This window comes from Rutilus rutilus, assembly GCF_951802725.1.
Source record: "Rutilus rutilus genome assembly, chromosome: 1".
Lineage (NCBI taxonomy): Eukaryota > Metazoa > Chordata > Actinopteri > Cypriniformes > Leuciscidae > Rutilus > Rutilus rutilus.
The window spans coordinates 29,278,775-29,295,928 of NC_140209.1; the positions used below are offsets into that span (position 1 = coordinate 29,278,775).

The window sequence follows — 17,154 nt, forward strand, 5'->3', positions numbered from 1 at the left end:
ACACAAATGCTCCTAAATGCATTTTACAGTTCACACACACCTAATGCGAGTAAAACGCTCACACTGTTGAGCCCTGATGATGGCTAAAAGTTTCACAATGAAGGGCCGCTAAACGTTTATTCACATGTTTTCTCTCATTAACAAGAGGAAATGTTAAAATTATCGTATGTTCAAAGGTGCGGTCATATTAGCAACATTTCAACTGTGTTACACCAAGTCATTTGTGTATAAACATGCTAGACATCCAGACACCACTGAGTCAAAGGTGTGACCCAGGAGGCCATTGTTCCAGATCACTTTCACTCTGGCGGGGTCTTTATTACCGGCCCGTTGATAAGCCAGTCTGCAAACACAAGCACTGACGCAACGGGTGTCCTACATAAACAATAGCTCTGCGCAAACCGAGACGCTGTTCATCGTACCCTCCCTCTTCACACCCTACAGTAAATCCTGTACGTCAGGAGATAAGGTTGTGCATGCACTTCCTGGCCGTCTTGATGACATAAAGCAAGGTTTTCCTGCCGAGACCATATGCTTCCTGTCTTTCAAGGGCCTCTGTTCAAGGCACTCCAGTCCTCACTCACTCAAACTTTAAAAACTTCCCATGGGTGAACCACTAACCACTGCGACAAGTTCACAAGGCCAAAGTAAGACTGTTTTGACCATAGTTTCACAAGAAAGCCAACCCATGTGATGAGCACGAGGAAGTTTGAGGATTGAGGAAATAATCAATGCACTCGAGACACGCAAGACTTGTGACTACATTCTTAAAATAAAAAAGAGTTATTTATTGGCATTGACGGTTCCAGTAAAGAACCTTTAACATGCATGGAACCTTTCCAATCCACAAAAGATTCTTAATAGTTTTAGAATGTTCTTCAGATCAATGGCGTTAGTTTTTTCCATTATAAAGCCTGATTTGTTCACCGCTTTAGGAATAAAATTTATGGAATTTAGGATCAAATCTGATCGTTCTTAAGAAAAGAATTGACTATTTGAAGGGATAGTTTGCCCAAAAATGAAATTTCTATGGACGTTCAATAAGAGAGAGAGAAACCTCTTTTATTAAACATCTTGATTTGTGTTTTTAAAATGAACCAAAGTCTTATGGGTTTGGAACGACATGAGGGTGATTAAATGATGACTGAATGTTCATTTTTGGGTGAACTGTCCCTTTAAGAACTTCTTCGAATTTAGAAAAAAAAGAATTAACTTTTTTCTTCAGAAGATTTTTGTGACTCCGGCCCAAGGTCTTCAATGCAGCTTATAGTGACCAAGAATATGGCTATAGACAATGTGCACGCATGTAATACGTACCAGTATGAAGAAGTACCATGGAAGTGGCACTCCATACTCTCCTGGAAACACCGCCTCCACGTACCAGGTGACCAGACCGTACAGCACAGCGTCCAGAAGAAGCAGTCCGATCACCTGGGCCATGGAGAAGTCATCGTCCACCGTTACCGGATCAAACAGGTTATGCCACTGGATGCCCGTCCCTGAGGACAACATAAGACATGAGCATCAGGTGCATGGCAGCATTATTAGAGCAACTATAGTGTCATGTTTAGCTCGAGTCCCTGACCTTTGCCCTCAAACATGCCGATCAGCTGGGCTCCCATGGCCATGGCTACATTGGAGATGAGGCAGGCGGACACTTTCTGGGCGTGCGACAGCAGGTCATAGTTAGGCCACAGGAAGATGTACGGCAGGTAGCTCAGGAAGTAGATGAAGCCTCCTGCTGCCGCCGCCACATTCGCTATGGGAGAGAATGACACTGAAATGAGGTTGTGCTTACAATTATATGAAAACATCACAAGAACATGTTCAAGTCACACACACTGAAAAAGAAAGACATAAGAAATTATATTTTTCTTTAAGACGCCTTTGTAAGATCTTCAAAATGTTTTGCATTGTGTTTTATGACAATTAAGCACATTTCCCCCAACAAATTCTCACACCGTAAAGTGCATGGAAATGTTTTTTTGTGTTATTTCCAGTTATTCAAAATGTTGATTCTCTAAATAAAATTACTATAATATAATAATTTATGGAGATTTAAATAAAGGCAACAAAACAAATACTACCATTGTGTATATAAATACTTTAAATATTACTTATTTTAATGGTTTAATTTATTTTTAAAAACAAATGAAATAGCATTTCATTATTTTCCACATTATATTAATGTAAATTCAGAGAGAAATGTATGGAAGCCTGTCTTTTCTAGAAATTACTCAAATACGCTGATTTGATGCTCAAGAAACATTTCTTATTTTAACAATGTTGAAAACAGCTGCTTAATATTTTTGTGGAAATCATGATACATTTTTTTTCATCATTGTTTTGATGAACAGAACGATAAAAAAAAATAAAAAAAACGCTTTTATTTGAAATTGAAATCTTTTGTAACATTTTCAATGTCTTTTATGTATTTTTGGGTGAATGTGACCTGGACAAACATGAGTTTCAGTGTGTGGGACTGAAGGATGGACATGTCAATGAGTTTAAACCCTGGCCTTGAACATCCTTCCCTCCGACCCTCAACCAGCCACAAAAGAGAGAAAGAGAGAGAGAGAGAGGTGATGGGAGAAAAGAGTGGCACTGCTGTTCAACAAATGGAAGAAAATGAAACACTGGGCTATTTTTACATTCACATCTCAAAGGGACGCATAGATGCGGAGAGCCTCTTCAGACTCAACAATATGTCATTTGGGGATTGAATGGGCTGTAGCAGGACGTGTTGATTAAGGTTCATTTTCAGCCTCTCTAAACCCATAAGAGGACAAGTCTCTTTTGAATAAAGGAGGTTGTTGAACCGCACAGATTCGATTTCAGAAGAAAAAACAGCCAACCTTGTTCTACATCACATATATCAGCTGTAGAAAACCACAAAACTAAAACCTTCTCAAATAGTGACTACAAGATTAAAGGCCCTATTTTAACGATCTAAGAGCATGGTCTAAAGTGCACTTAGGGATGTGTCCGAATCCACTTTTGCTAGTTAAACAACGGGAAAAATGGTAAGCGCACCAGGTGCATGGTCTAAAAGGGTTGTCCCTATTTTCTTAATGAGTAATGGGTGTGTTTTGGGCTTTAAATGCAAAAAACAATCAGAATCTCATCTCCCATTCCCTTTTAAAGCCAGTTGCGCTCGCGCCATGGCGGATTCGCTATTTACATGACAGAGTTTGATAGTGGAAAGACTGAACTCGTCTCCAGAGAAGAAACGAGCAGACCATCTATGGGACAAGCCGGATTGCAACATATCTTTATGTGCACAATAATAAACTTTTACATTGTAATCCTTTTATTTTTAATATTTGGCTAGTTTGTGTGCTGCTGAGCGTCCCTGTGTGTGTGTAATAAGCAGTGTGTAGCGCATTGTGGACCCGCCTATAGGCGCACATTATTACTAACTCGCTCTTTAAATAAAAAAAAAAACTTATATTGCATACCAGCAGCAAATACATTTGCTATTTAAACAACGTGGCACAGGACGTGAAAATGATAACTGCGTCGGGCTGAAACTAGCAAAAAACGTCGCGCCTGGCGCTGCATTGCACCAGGTGTATGATAGGGCCCAAAGAGTGTTATAACGAAACAAGAACATGTCAATAAAATGCTCAAGTGTAATTAACCTTTAAAATAAAACGAGACATTGTATATGGATTATTAGGAGTTTCTGCATTATTTTTATATTATTTTCATGATTATGGTAAAGGGGCGAAACACGCTTGACGCGCTTGACCAATCACAACACACTGATCCAGCTGACCAATCAGAGCACATTGAGCTTTTCAGAAGGAGGAGCTTCATAGAGACAGGAACTAAACAGAGCATTACTGGCAGACTGAGAAGAGGCAACAATGTTAATATGTGGAAAATCATGTGTTTTTGAACATTCAAGCATTAAAACCTATTCTAGTAAAAACAAAATCAAGACATGGAGAGTTTTTGCATTAAATGGGATCTGTTATAAACTTTTTCAATCAAGCTTCATGGCATTTGCAAGTAAAAAGACCTATTCTCAAATCAGTGTAGTTTCCATAATGAGTAAGTTGCGAACAAAATGCCACCTTAAAACTGGTTAAAGCAGCAGGTCTGTACACCAACAGCCCTTTGATTTTATATTCTTTCTTTTCTTAAGGATGAACAGTTAAAGCTTGATGAATCTCTATGGTCTCCTCTTAAAGCGGGTATTAGCCTACATATCTTATTATTAACTCAGGTGAGGGCCGCCATGCACACACAAGCACCAATCAAATGCAACGAAGTCCAGCCACGAGTTCTGCCTTTACTCACTAAAAGCATTTCAAGCATCAAAAAGGGTCAATAACTGCAACCTGAACATTTTCCCCCAGCTGGTTACCTGCATTTAGACAGTTTGTGGTTTCGTTTTGCAGAGAAAAGAAAGAAGTAGAGCAGGTTATGCACAATGGAGAGCTGATTTTCAAAAGCTTTATGCACGTGAAGTGTGAATGTAACAATGAGTAACTTATTATGTTTGAGCACGTATTTAGACAAAGATATACCGAACAAGTCCTATTTTGTGCCTTCATTCCTTTGGTCACCTTTTCTTGCTCTTCGTTCACATTCTACTATATCTTACCTTTGATTACGAAGCTTTGTCTACTACACCGAAATAAGCCTGCTCGATTAAAAACCGCTGCGTGTGTGTTCAGATAAGAGTCCTATCATTGTCCCACAGAGAATACAGCATAATGACGACTACGTTCTGCGATAATAAGAGTAGATGGAGAACTCACCCCTGGAGAAGAACACACTGATCATGAAGCTGAAGTTAATGGTAGATATGGCAAAAACCAGCAGGAAGAAAAACACCAGCGTGGGGTCACTGTAGGTCAACACCGATCCGTTAGGACTCGCCTGATAGAAAACAAGACATACACATTACCTGCATATGATTGTTTGGCAAAACTAGCAAATAGTATGGAATACTAAAGATGGGAATCAATTCTGATTTTGATTCCCATTTTTCTTGATGATTCAGATTCCTTAGTGAATCTATTAACAATTAATTGCACTCCTTCAGTTAAAATGTCGTGTACAGAAACATATAAATGAAAATATTCGAGACATTTATTTATTTATTTATATTTGGGATCAGAGAATTGTATTATTATGGCCAAATTTCATATAATACATGCAAATTACTAATTAAAGAAAACAACTTTATAGTCTAACGCAATATTTTTTTGTTTTACACAAGTATTTATTTGACTTGTACATAATAAGCTTTGCATTAAGTGTTGTGTTAGTGTTTTATAATTTTACTAATTATTCTTATTTCTTATCTATTATTTTTTCCTTTTCTGTAAATTTTTACAATAAGGTTCCATTTATTAATATTAGTTAACGACATTATTTAACATGAACTAACAATGAAAAATACTTCTAAAGCATTAATTAATCTTAGTTCATGGTAATCCCAACATTTACTAAAACATTATTAAAATCAAAAGTTGTATCTGCTAATATTATTTAATAGACCTCAGTTGACATGATTTTACAAAAAACTGTTTTTATTAGCTAATGTTCACAAATATTAATAAATATTGTAAAAAGTTTAATGCATGTTAACTAATAGGACCTTATTGTAAAGCGATTTCATTAGCGATTCTTGTCGTATTTTTGAGGACACAATTAACTTGTCCTAACTTTATACTACAATGATACCTTAAAAAAAGGGTAAAAATATATATTTAAAAAAACTGGCAAAACTGAATGCATACTGTATCTTCTTTAAGTACATGTTGTACAACATATACCAGTGAAAATTTTTTTACATTTTCAAGAAACGTTAACAGAAATAAACATCACGAAAAAACAAATGTGGTTCCAGTGCTTTTGTGGAACAAGCAGAACTTGTTCTGAATATAAACTGGTTCTCAATTCTCAACACTAAAGTTTACTTGTCAAGGAGTTAAAAAACAAACAAAGAAATGCAAACATTATATTTCTAGAAGGAAGAGGTACTTGACAAAGAACAGGTTGTATCACTAATGTGCCTCTGTTTACCTTGACACAGAAGAGCACAGTGACAAAGAAGACGGAGATGGAAATGAAGAGGAAAAACATGAGGAACCAGGCGCTCCAGTGCAACCAGTTACTCAGACCCATCATGCGCATGTACTCCTGCAATAAACACAAGACGATTATAGTGTTACTTCTCTTGCATCAAAACCAACATAATCTATTTCTAAGTTCCTCACCTTTAGTTTCCTCTCCTTCTCCTGGACCACAGCGCGGACGATATTCAGAGACGTGTAGGTGAAGCTGAGCACTAGCAGCAGGGGCAGCTGGTTCTGGATGGCCAGGATGAAGACGTCGTAGATGAACGCTGGATAAGGGAAGCGGGAGAGCAGCACTTCCGTTTGCTTGAAGAGGGCCGCCGCAGTCGTGCTGTTGTAGGCCTTCATGATGGCTCGGTCCACCGCGTGCTGCACCTGCAGGAAACCCTCGCGGTAATAACCTGTCAAGAGGCGTCGAAGAGAAAGATACGGTACTTAGAAGGGTCCATGATTCAATCAAATGAAATTTTGATTTCTTTTAAAGGGAAATTCTGAGCTCTGTAAAAGTTATGCTCAATTGACAGCATTTGTTGATAGCATAATGTTGATTACCACATGTTTTTAATTAATCTGAAGGGTATGAAACTTGGAGACTTTTGTCACACTTGCTATGTGAACACAAAAAAAAATTGGACTTGATTCAAAGATATTTTGGTACAATCTACCAACAAAAAAAAAACACCAAAATTTGGTTTACAGTGAGACACTTACAATGGAAACGAATGTGGCCAATCCGTAAACATTAAAATATCCACCGTTTCTATTGCAAAGTCATAATGCTGGGTACACACCAAAAGATAATCGTGCTGATTTTGGGCCGATTTCCCCCCTTCCGACAATCCTAGCTGTGTCCTGATTATCTTGATGGCTCTACAGATTATCTTATCAGATTTTCCGTTGATGTGAGGTGTGTTAAGTGTGTCCGAAGCTGCTCGGAAGAATGTCGGAGCCGCCCCGATCGCGAATCGTAAATATTCAACATGTTTAATATTTACGATCAGAAATCCTGATGTGTGGGGGGAACCCCGAGGACAAACGCACGCACGTTCTGGAGATTATCACGTGAAACAAAACAATATCCAATCAGAAAGCGAGATGATGGAAGACACGGTCATTCTCACACACACACTTGCAGGAAGCTGAGTGTTAAGGGTTCAGTGAGGTTCTATAGAGGGATTAAATCACTTTTTCTAAAGAGACAATGAATCCAATAAAGAATAAATAAAGACAATAAAGAATGAATATATTTCTGTATAAAAGGTTATATATAATGGCGGGTACGATCTACAATGTTTTTTTTCATGTGAATTTTCTGTGAAAATCATTCCAAAAACAATCGCAATTTCTTCCTGCATATCATCCGCCATGCTTATTCTGAAGTATTTGCAGGAAGCTGAGTGTTAAAGGCATACTCCACTTTTTTTTGGAAATAGGCTCATTTTACAACTCCCCAAGAGTTAAACAGTTGAGTTTTACCGTTTTCGAATCCATTCAGCCGATCTCCGGGTCTGGCGGTACCACTTTTAGCATAGCTTAGCATAGATCATTGAATCGGACAGGACCATTAGCATCTCTCTCAAAAAAATGACCAAAGAGTTTCGATATTCGGTGCAGCAGGGGAGTTGGGGCAACTCTGGGGGAGTTGTAAAATGAGCCTATTTCCAAAAAAAGTGGAGTATCCCTTTAAGGGTTCAGTAAGGTTCTATAGAGGGATTAAATAACTTTTTCTAAAGAGACAATAAATCCAATAAAGAATAAATAAAGACAATAAAGAATGAATATATTTCTGTATAAAAGGTTATATATAATGGTGGGTACAATGTTTTTTTTCACCTGAATTTTCTGTGAAAATCATTCCAAACACTATCATCGCAATTTCTTCCTGCATATCATCCGCCATGCTTATTCTGAAGTCTCGCGAGATTTTGCGAAATTTCCTGTTTTCACAGTCGAGACTCTGGTTGAAAATCTGTTCATGTGTGCTGTCTTTGTCACATCATGGCACACCATACACTATAGGAGCAAAACGCTTAAATCTAGGATTTTTTGTCCTCATGTTTGTGGTCTATCACATTTTGAAAATCTTATAAGATGTAAAAAATATTTTGGTGTGTACACAGCATAAGACGTAAACATTATGCATGTTAAAATGATTTCAGAGTGAAACAAATGCACGCACTAACCTTTTTTGTAAAAATGTTATCCAATTTTACAGCACACAACGCCACAAACAATAACTCAAAAATCGCTGTAAAAACGATTTATTAATGCTATATATTAGGGGTGTAACGGCACACAGAAGTCGCAGTTTGGTACGTACCTCCGTTTTGGCTTTCACGGTTCGATACGAGTTTGATAAATTTTTAGCTTGCATGTCCAGCCCCGACAGATTCCTGATTGCTTAAAATAAAACAATAAGGAATTGTTGATTTGTTCCTCTAATTGATAGATCGACCAATGCTGCACGGTAAAATTCAACGGCTGTTTTCAAACTTATTGGTTTGATTTACGTGTTGTGCATAGCCTAAGCTGTCATTTACTTTTGCGTGTGAGAGTTCATTAACATGCGGATTAACAATAGCGGATGCACAAAGATCAATGCAAAAAGTGCCATCTACATCTGAGCCTACTTCACCTTTCCACGAGGTGACGGCGAGTGAAGCCACATTTCCTGGACACGTATATTTCATCACTGCACTTCCACGACACAAATCAGCACAATGTCTAATGATTTTGTCTCATTATAACAGCAGAAACAACCTTAAATACTTTGTAATTTATGGTCATATAGATAGATAAGTAAGCATCATTCTTAAAATAAAGAAAACAAACAGGATGCCACTTTCTGCCATCCCGGTTTTCTTTCCATGAAGTTTGTGGAGCGTGTCACAAAAATGAATTGAAACTCAGCGTATAAGCTACTAGCAAGCTCTTGCGTGCCATCTGAACTCTTGTTTTGGGTTGGTGCGTAGATCATCTCTTCTTCTGCTGCTTTTTCCTGTTGTGGTGGTTAGTAGGGCCGTCCCTTTTGTGAAAAAATCCTGTTCGATTTTTGAGACATAAGTGTTCATTGAATCGATTGTAAAATCGATTTTCCATGTCTAAAGATGTTTCCATTTTAAATGCCAAATATAGGCAAATCCACGGACAACTAGTGGATTGCCATAACATCAATGAAAAACATTACTGCAGGCTTCAACATGGCTGTGTTTACGATTAGAAATGTCAAACAAATTTAGCCTACGTAGGCGATTGGAGACCGTAGCCCGAATCTGTATCTCTATGCATGAGACTGTCTGAATACCGGCATTGCGGGCATATCGTGACTAGCTGGATGCGCTCCGAGAGAAGGCCGTTAAAATCGATTCCCTATTTTCGTTTTCGAAACTTGTGTTGGTTGGTCCGATCGATTGTGCAATCGATTTTCGAACGTAAAGTGACAACCCTAGTGGTTAGCAAACAGCGTTGCATTACCACACGCGCCCCCTTCTGGATTGAAGTGTGGATCGCCTGTGACTGACTGCATTTCGTCGTCTGACTGTATGAACAGAGCCGTGACATCTGTACCGTGAAGGTTCGGGATGAATACATGTACCGTTACACCCCTACTACTTCTTCACAACTTTGTGACTTTTATCTCACTCGCTATGCGAACACACACACACACGCAAAAACACGATTCGAAAATTCGAAATGCTTTTAAAAAAATAGTCACTTTTGTGTTCTTATCGGTCAAAAATGACCAGCAATAAGAAATGAATAGGAAATATAAAAGACACATCTATTTTTAGATGGGGTACAAGCTACAAATCAGCCACGATGCAGAAAAAAAAAACACATAGCCATGAAGGCGTTAAACTTATAAAACACCTATAATATTTCTTTTGAGCTTCATATAGTCCCTATTTCTCAAAGCGTAGACATTCATTCAAAAGTTCTCGCTGCTCCTAATAGCTTTCCTAGCCATAATGACCCTTGAAGATTTTGCACTGCCAGTATAAAGCAACTCAACGCAATTAAATGCAGATAAAAGGACGACGTTGAAGCGTGAAGAGTCGTGGAAGCAGAGATCAAGCTGTAATTTGGAAGCACTGTACCAAAAATAGAGGTTGACAGACATCAAAGATCAAAAGGACGCCAACGCAGCGCTCATGATTAATAACACACATGCTCCCGGCGTTCTGAAGCTGTCGGCAACACCATAGGCCGTTGGGTAAAGGGAACACTAACCAAGCAAATCACTTCCTAATCAATAGCTAGCACCTTCACGGGAAGCCTCGGTTACAGGAGGAGATCGTTAAAGAAGCAGAGAGAGAGAGAGAGAGAGAGAGAGAGAGAGAGAGAGAGAGAGAGAGAGAGAGAGAGAGAGAGAGAGAGAGAGAGAGAAAGAGAGGCCGGTTTATCTCATCTGTTAACGCTAACTGACAGTAAAGATGGTATCAAGTCTGTTTAAGGAAGAATTCAATCACACATTAAGAAGTTTCCGGGTCTAATTTGCACGTTGATGGGCGATTCTTGATTACAGAGCTTTTTGATGTAGTTTTAATGTAATGTAGTTTTGTGGCTGTTAGCTTTGAAACATATTTTAATGCATAAAAAAATAAACATTTAGCAGAAGTGCACATACATACAGAAAAATGCATGTATTGACTCATTTTGGATGCAATTTTTAGTTTAACATGAAATCGATGACCTGTAGGTGGCTTATCCACGGAAACGACTAAAAATTCGGTATTATGAAGGCCAGACAAGTAATTTAGCGATGTCCCTTTGTAAAGAAAGGCTACGCTCCTGCGCACATAGATATTCAAACGCGTTTACCTATAGACTGAACACATAATATGCATGTGCACGCCGTCAGCGTTTTCACAGATTCACGTTTTTGAAGTTTACACGGAGATGATAACGTTTTTCAAAATGTTTCAAAACTTGCACCTTGGAACCCATGTCAAAGTTTGTGTTCTCGAGCCGCCAAACACCGTTGTCGTGCAAATGAACGGCCAGAACGCATTACAAGTTTTCTGTTTTCAGTTAAAACTGTGTCGTGTAAGCGGCCCCTAAGTTAATAACTAATGATCTTTGCAACGGAAGTGAATCAATCAAAAAAACTTACTATAGCTGGACTTGACTTGAGCTGGGTTCATGTTACCTTACCACCAACATTTCCCACAATGCATGAGTGCGGACTGACCTGGCGTGCCGCCATGTGCCTCGTGTTGTTCTCTGGGCCCGGGCAACTGGAACAGCGGGAACAGGCTGAGCGTGTGCCAGTCCAGGTCATTGTTGGGGTTGAACTCGGACTTCTCTCGGGCCGGAGCGTTCCTGGGGCTGTACGTGAAGCGCAGATGATAGCTGACCTATCACACATCAGATCAAGAGTCGTTTAGCATACGAGTTTTGCAGGCTTAAGAGTTCATCTATTACTCTGGAGTAACATGAGTGTCTCGATTAGCAGCACATCAAGCAACTCTTACGGGGTTTGAACCTGCAACCTTATGGTTACCACATCAGATAATATTGAATATTGCTCAATGTTTATTATTATTGTTACTATTACTAAATATCAAAATAAGAAATCTTCCTGTTGTAATTTACCTGTAAAATTAAAAAATATATATATTATTATCAAACAAGCCTCGTTTTTATCTGAATAAAATTCAATTCTGCATCTGCTCCCAGGTGAGTGACAACAGTTCATCTGACAAAACATTCAATTAGTCACTGACAAAAACGCACCTTTCAGTCTACTGGAAATATAAGTAAATCCGTAAACACTGTGACATTTTGGGCCTCATTTAACAAGAGGAAACCAACTTTCTGTGTAAATCATTCGTAAAACCAATTTATAAGTTAAGTGTTATAAAAACATACATTTTATGAACCCTATACACAGAAATGCCCTTTCCATCAATGCAGATGCAGGAGCTGCGGTAAACTCATTCAACCCTCAGCGAAGGACTTGCGAGCTTTCATCATGAGAGATGATTCACTCATGTCCTTATAAGAAGAGACCAGACCAGACCTCATCTCTCCATTAGACACATGGAGGAAACTCAAGAAGTGCATCTCAAAATGGCTGAAACAGCGTCAGCTGGAAGAATCAGTGGTTCATAAACACTCGAGCAGGCGCCCGAGACATGAACAAATATGGTTTGAGGGCATTTGCTGCTAGAGCACTTAAGCCTGATTCCTCCAGCTAGATTTGACTCTGCACTTTTCACTTCTGTGGAAAACTGGTTATTTTGCCCTCAAATGCTCAGAAAAGAACATTTCCTTCCTTTAAGTAACAGTAATCATCGTTAAAGACAAAAACTGACCAGAACGTGCTATATCTCACACCAAAATCAAAAGAAAATGGTTTTGCATATATACAACTAATCACATTTTTTGGATCACTATAATTTTTTGGATCACTATCATTTGTCACAATTATTTTCCCCCAATTTTCAGAACTGAAATCTTGTAAATCTTTACAAAAGTATATAAAAAATAATGATGCAAATGAAATGTAAAAACCATTTATGCTGTTTTTAATTTTTTTTTTTTAAATAGATGTCATTACTTGGAAATATTATAAAAAAAAAATAAAAAAAAAATTATGGGAGCTTGTTTCCGCCATGGAATAAAATAATTTAAAAAATAATTGTGTCTTTTTATCTCACAATTCTGACTTTTTTTCTCAGAACTGCGCGTTATAACATCAGAATTGTGAGATATAAAGTCAGAATTACAAGTTATAAAGTCACAATTGCGCAATACAAAAGTCAGATTTGCGAGTTATAACATCAGAATTGTGAGATATAAAGTCAGAATTGCGAGATATAAAGTCAGAATTGCGAGATATAACGTCAGAATTGTGAGATATAAAGTCAAAATTCAGAGAAATAAAGTCAGAATTGCGGGATATAAACCATTCTGACTTTTTATCTCACAATTCTGACTTTTTTCTCAGAATTGCGAGTTATAACATCAGAATCGTGAGTTATAATGTCAGAATTGCAAAATATAACATCAGAATTGCGAGATATAAAGTCAGAATTGTGAGATATAAAGTCAGAATTGCGAGTTATAACAGAATTGAGAGATATAAAGTCAGAATTGCGAGATATAAAGTCAGAATTGCGAGATATAAAGTCAGAATTGCGAGATATAAAGTCAGAATTGCGAGAAATAAAGTCAGAATTGCGAGTTATAACATCAGAATTGTGAGAAATAAAGTCAGAATTGCGAGTTATAACATCAGAATTGTGAGAAATAAAGTCAGAATTGCGAGAAATAAAGTCAGAATTGCGAGAAATAAAGTCAGAATTGCGAGTTATAACATCAGAATTGTGAGAAATAAAGTCAGAATTGCGAGTTATAACATCAGAATTGTGAGAAATAAAGTCAGAATTGCGAGATATAAAGTCAGAATTGCGAGAAATAAAGTCAGAATTGCGAGTTATAACATCAGAATTGTGAGAAATAAAGTCAGAATTGCGAGATATAAAGTCAGAATTGCGAGTTATAACATCAGAATTGTGAGAAATAAAGTCAGAATTGCGAGATATAAAGTCAGAATTGCGAGAAATAAAGTCAGAATTGCGAGTTATAACATCAGAATTGTGAGAAATAAAGTCAGAATTGCGAGATATAAAGTCAGAATTGCGAGAAATAAAGTCAGAATTGCGAGTTATAACGTCAGAATTGCGAGAAATAAAGTGAGAATTGCAAGATATAAAGTCAGAATTGCGGGATATAAACAACTGACTTTATGAATTTTTTTAAATAATAATAATTTTCTCAGAATTGTGATATAAACTCACAATTGCGATTTATAAAGTCCAATTTTGAGGGAAAAAATTCTGACTTTATATCTCGCAATTCTGACTTTATTTCTTGCAATTTTTTATATAACGTCATCGTCTTCAGAGATTTGCGTTTTTTTGCTGTTTACACGGAGACCCTTTTCAAAAGTTTGCGTTTTCATGCACCCAAAACGCCGTTGTCGTGTAAACGAGCAGCCAAAGCGCATACAAAGTTTTACGTTTTTAGTTGAAAACGCTGTCGTGTAAACAACCCCTAAGAAATAAGATAACACATTTTGCCTTAACGCTGTAGATTCATTTTAGCCCAAAAATAATGCAGAAGCTCCAGAACCACTGACCAGAGTTATTTTAGTATTATTTTTAGACTCTTTTAGTATAAAATATAGTATTTAGTATAAAATTAGAGATTCCACAGATATGACAATTTTGGCCGATACCGATAATTCTTTATAATTGAAAGCCGATAACCGATATATTGGTTGATATAAAAGTCCAAATTTTTATATAATTTTTGGAGAGCCTGGTTACAAAATCAAAAGTCTCACTATTAAAATCCATGTACCAAGCACACAATTATAATGTTCTCATCATAATTGTATGTAGCCTATATGACAGACTTGCACATTTAACTGTATTTTCCTTTTTGAAGCAATTCAAAAGCATCATGGCGAGCGGTGCTCATCTGAAGCGTCTCTCTCAGCTGAGGGAAATAATCCATTATTTATCGGCTTTAATATATCATGCAAAATATAAAGAAAAATAAATAATACATTTTATGCAATAAAAAGACAGTGATTGGTTGTCAGCTCTGAGAGTCTCACCTGCAGAGGAAGAGGCTCATCGTCGTGGCTGAAAGGATGCTCAAACACAATGGCTGCCAAGATCTTGCCTGACTCTGGGTCAGTTTTCACAAACTCCTCCAACTGCTCCTCTGTTTCAAAGCCACGGACTGGAAAACAAGACGACACATCATTAGTGCCACATACGTCACTATTACTGTTACTGCAGCTCATACTTAAACATCGAAGACTCGAGGGAGGACTCATTTCACGCCAGAACCATCTAGCAAATCACCTTGGCAACACCTAGACAACCACCCACTTTAGCAAAGAAAACGAATTTTTCAAACAAATGCAAATTGTTCATATCGTTACATGCGATCAGCGATCAATTCAGTGCGTAGAAAGTTTGAGGGTTAAACTGATAAAAATAGATTACTCGATGTGAAATGTAGCCATTTAAGCAATCATACGAAACCATGTGACCTTTAAAATAATTGATTTTAGGATTTGTCAGCCTACTGTAAACATATGTTAATGATATCAAGACCCCTAGGTTTTTTTTTTTTTTTTTCAGAGAAAATGTTGTTAAAAGGAAAAGCTAATGAGACACTAGGCAAAACTGGGATTTCAGCCAGGTCACGACTGGGATTTACGACCTAAATCCAATTAAAACACGCACGCACACACACACACATACAGACAGACACACACAAACAGAGAGACACACATACATACACACACACACACACACACACACACACACACACACACACACCGGAAGGTTATTGAGGCTCTTTAAAAGAATATTTGACCAAAAATGAAAAGTGTGTCATTATTTACTTCTCTTCATGTTGTTATAAACCCATACAATGTCTGTTTTGTTTTTTGTGCAACAATAAATTTGATATATTTAAGAAGCTTTTGTTAACGTTTTATTCTTTGGATATAGCAGGGATGACTTCAAAACCAGGAAGACCAATTTTCCGCTGGTTCCTTCTAGATTTCCCAATGGGGTTTTAAAATGAGATTTTTAAATTTATGAGTAAAATAAGGTCTGTGGTAAACGTGTCTTGACGATGCATGAATGTTTTACTCCACAACGTTTTTTATTTTTCTAAGCAACTAGATACGAACGTCTGTGGTGTGGGTGTGTGTAATTTACACTGTCGAATATTGTAAACATAAATCATCAGTTGTGTTTAGCACATTATTTTCCTCATAAAAACCCCATAGGAAAATCTCAAGAGAGAACCAGTGGCGAATAAGCCTTCCGAGTTTTGACGTCATCCACGCACCACTCTATTAAATGCTACTTTTATTGTCCTATTGTCTGGAGCTTGACAGACGTGGTATCTATAAATTGTTGTTATATGGAAAGATCTGAATGAAGATATGCCACTATTACTCCTTTATTGAGGCAGAGACACATGTAACACATATGAGTTTGAAAGACATGAGGGAGAATTCATAATAGCAGTTTTCATTTCTAAGTCAAACGTTCATCTAACATGTCCTCACATGGCTTTTTATTGTGAGATACAGTGTCTGTCTACATAAAAACAGGAGGAGCCGGTTAAACCAGGATCAACAAGCAAATCCAGTCGACGCACAACCAGGAAGCATCTGTGCTACATTTGCCAATGTAAACAACAGCCAGCAACATGGTAACAATTTGCAATAAGGTCCCATTAGTTAATGATGCATTAACTAACAATGAGCAACTCATGCTTTACAGTATTTTTAATCTTTGTAAGCATTAATTATTCAAATACAACTCATTGCTCATGTGAGCTAAATAATATCAACAGATCCTACTTTTGATTTTAATGTGTTAGCAAATTAACATTAACTAAGATGAATGAATGCTTTAGAAGTGGGCAATCATTTCTCATTTTTAGTTCCTTTTAACTAATGTAATTAACAAATGTTAACATACTACACTGTAAAGTTACCAGCAAAATGAATAAAAATGAATAAAATAAAATATAAATATTAGATGAAAACCTTACACTTAAAAGACTAACAACTAACTGAAATTAAATAAGTACTAAATTACTCAAAATAAATTAAAGCTAAATAGAACATTTTTAAAAACACAAACTAAATAAAAAACGCAAACTAAAAATACAAAACTAAAAGCATATCAAAATATTAATAGTATAAAATTAATACTATAAAATACTATATTTAGCATTTTAAATGGGGATGTACGATATATCGGCCACCATATCGGTATCGGACGATATATGTTAATTTTTAACGTTATCGTAATCGGCCGGATAAGAGGATTTGGCTGATATATTAAAGCCGATAAATAATGGATTATTTCCCTCAGCTGAGACGCTTCAGATGAGCAACGTTCGCCATGATGCTTTTGAATTGCTTCAAAAAGGAAAATAAAGTTAAATGTGCAAGTCTGTCATATAGGCTACATACAATTATGATGAGAACATTATAATTGTGTGCTTG

At 37.1% G+C, this 17,154-nt stretch overlaps 1 protein-coding gene and 1 long non-coding RNA gene across 2 annotated transcripts in view; both read right to left on the reverse strand.

Annotated features, from left to right (window-relative positions):
- The window catches only part of LOC311278113, a 415,099-nt gene that overhangs the window by 120,125 nt on the left and 277,820 nt on the right, over nucleotides 1–17,154 (reverse strand). The window lies entirely within an intron of this gene.
- Nucleotides 1–17,154, reverse strand: part of abca3b (ATP-binding cassette, sub-family A (ABC1), member 3b) — a 49,683-nt gene that overhangs the window by 24,773 nt on the left and 7,756 nt on the right. The window contains exons 4-10 of the mRNA XM_084388247.1: nucleotides 14,725–14,852; nucleotides 11,287–11,452; nucleotides 6,237–6,496; nucleotides 6,043–6,159; nucleotides 4,770–4,890; nucleotides 1,586–1,759; nucleotides 1,318–1,499 (exon numbers count right to left, since the gene is read on the reverse strand). Coding sequence (XP_084244373.1) covers nucleotides 1,318–1,499; nucleotides 1,586–1,759; nucleotides 4,770–4,890; nucleotides 6,043–6,159; nucleotides 6,237–6,496; nucleotides 11,287–11,452; nucleotides 14,725–14,852 — 1,148 coding nt within the window. The remainder of the gene's footprint in view (nucleotides 1–1,317; nucleotides 1,500–1,585; nucleotides 1,760–4,769; nucleotides 4,891–6,042; nucleotides 6,160–6,236; nucleotides 6,497–11,286; nucleotides 11,453–14,724; nucleotides 14,853–17,154) is intronic.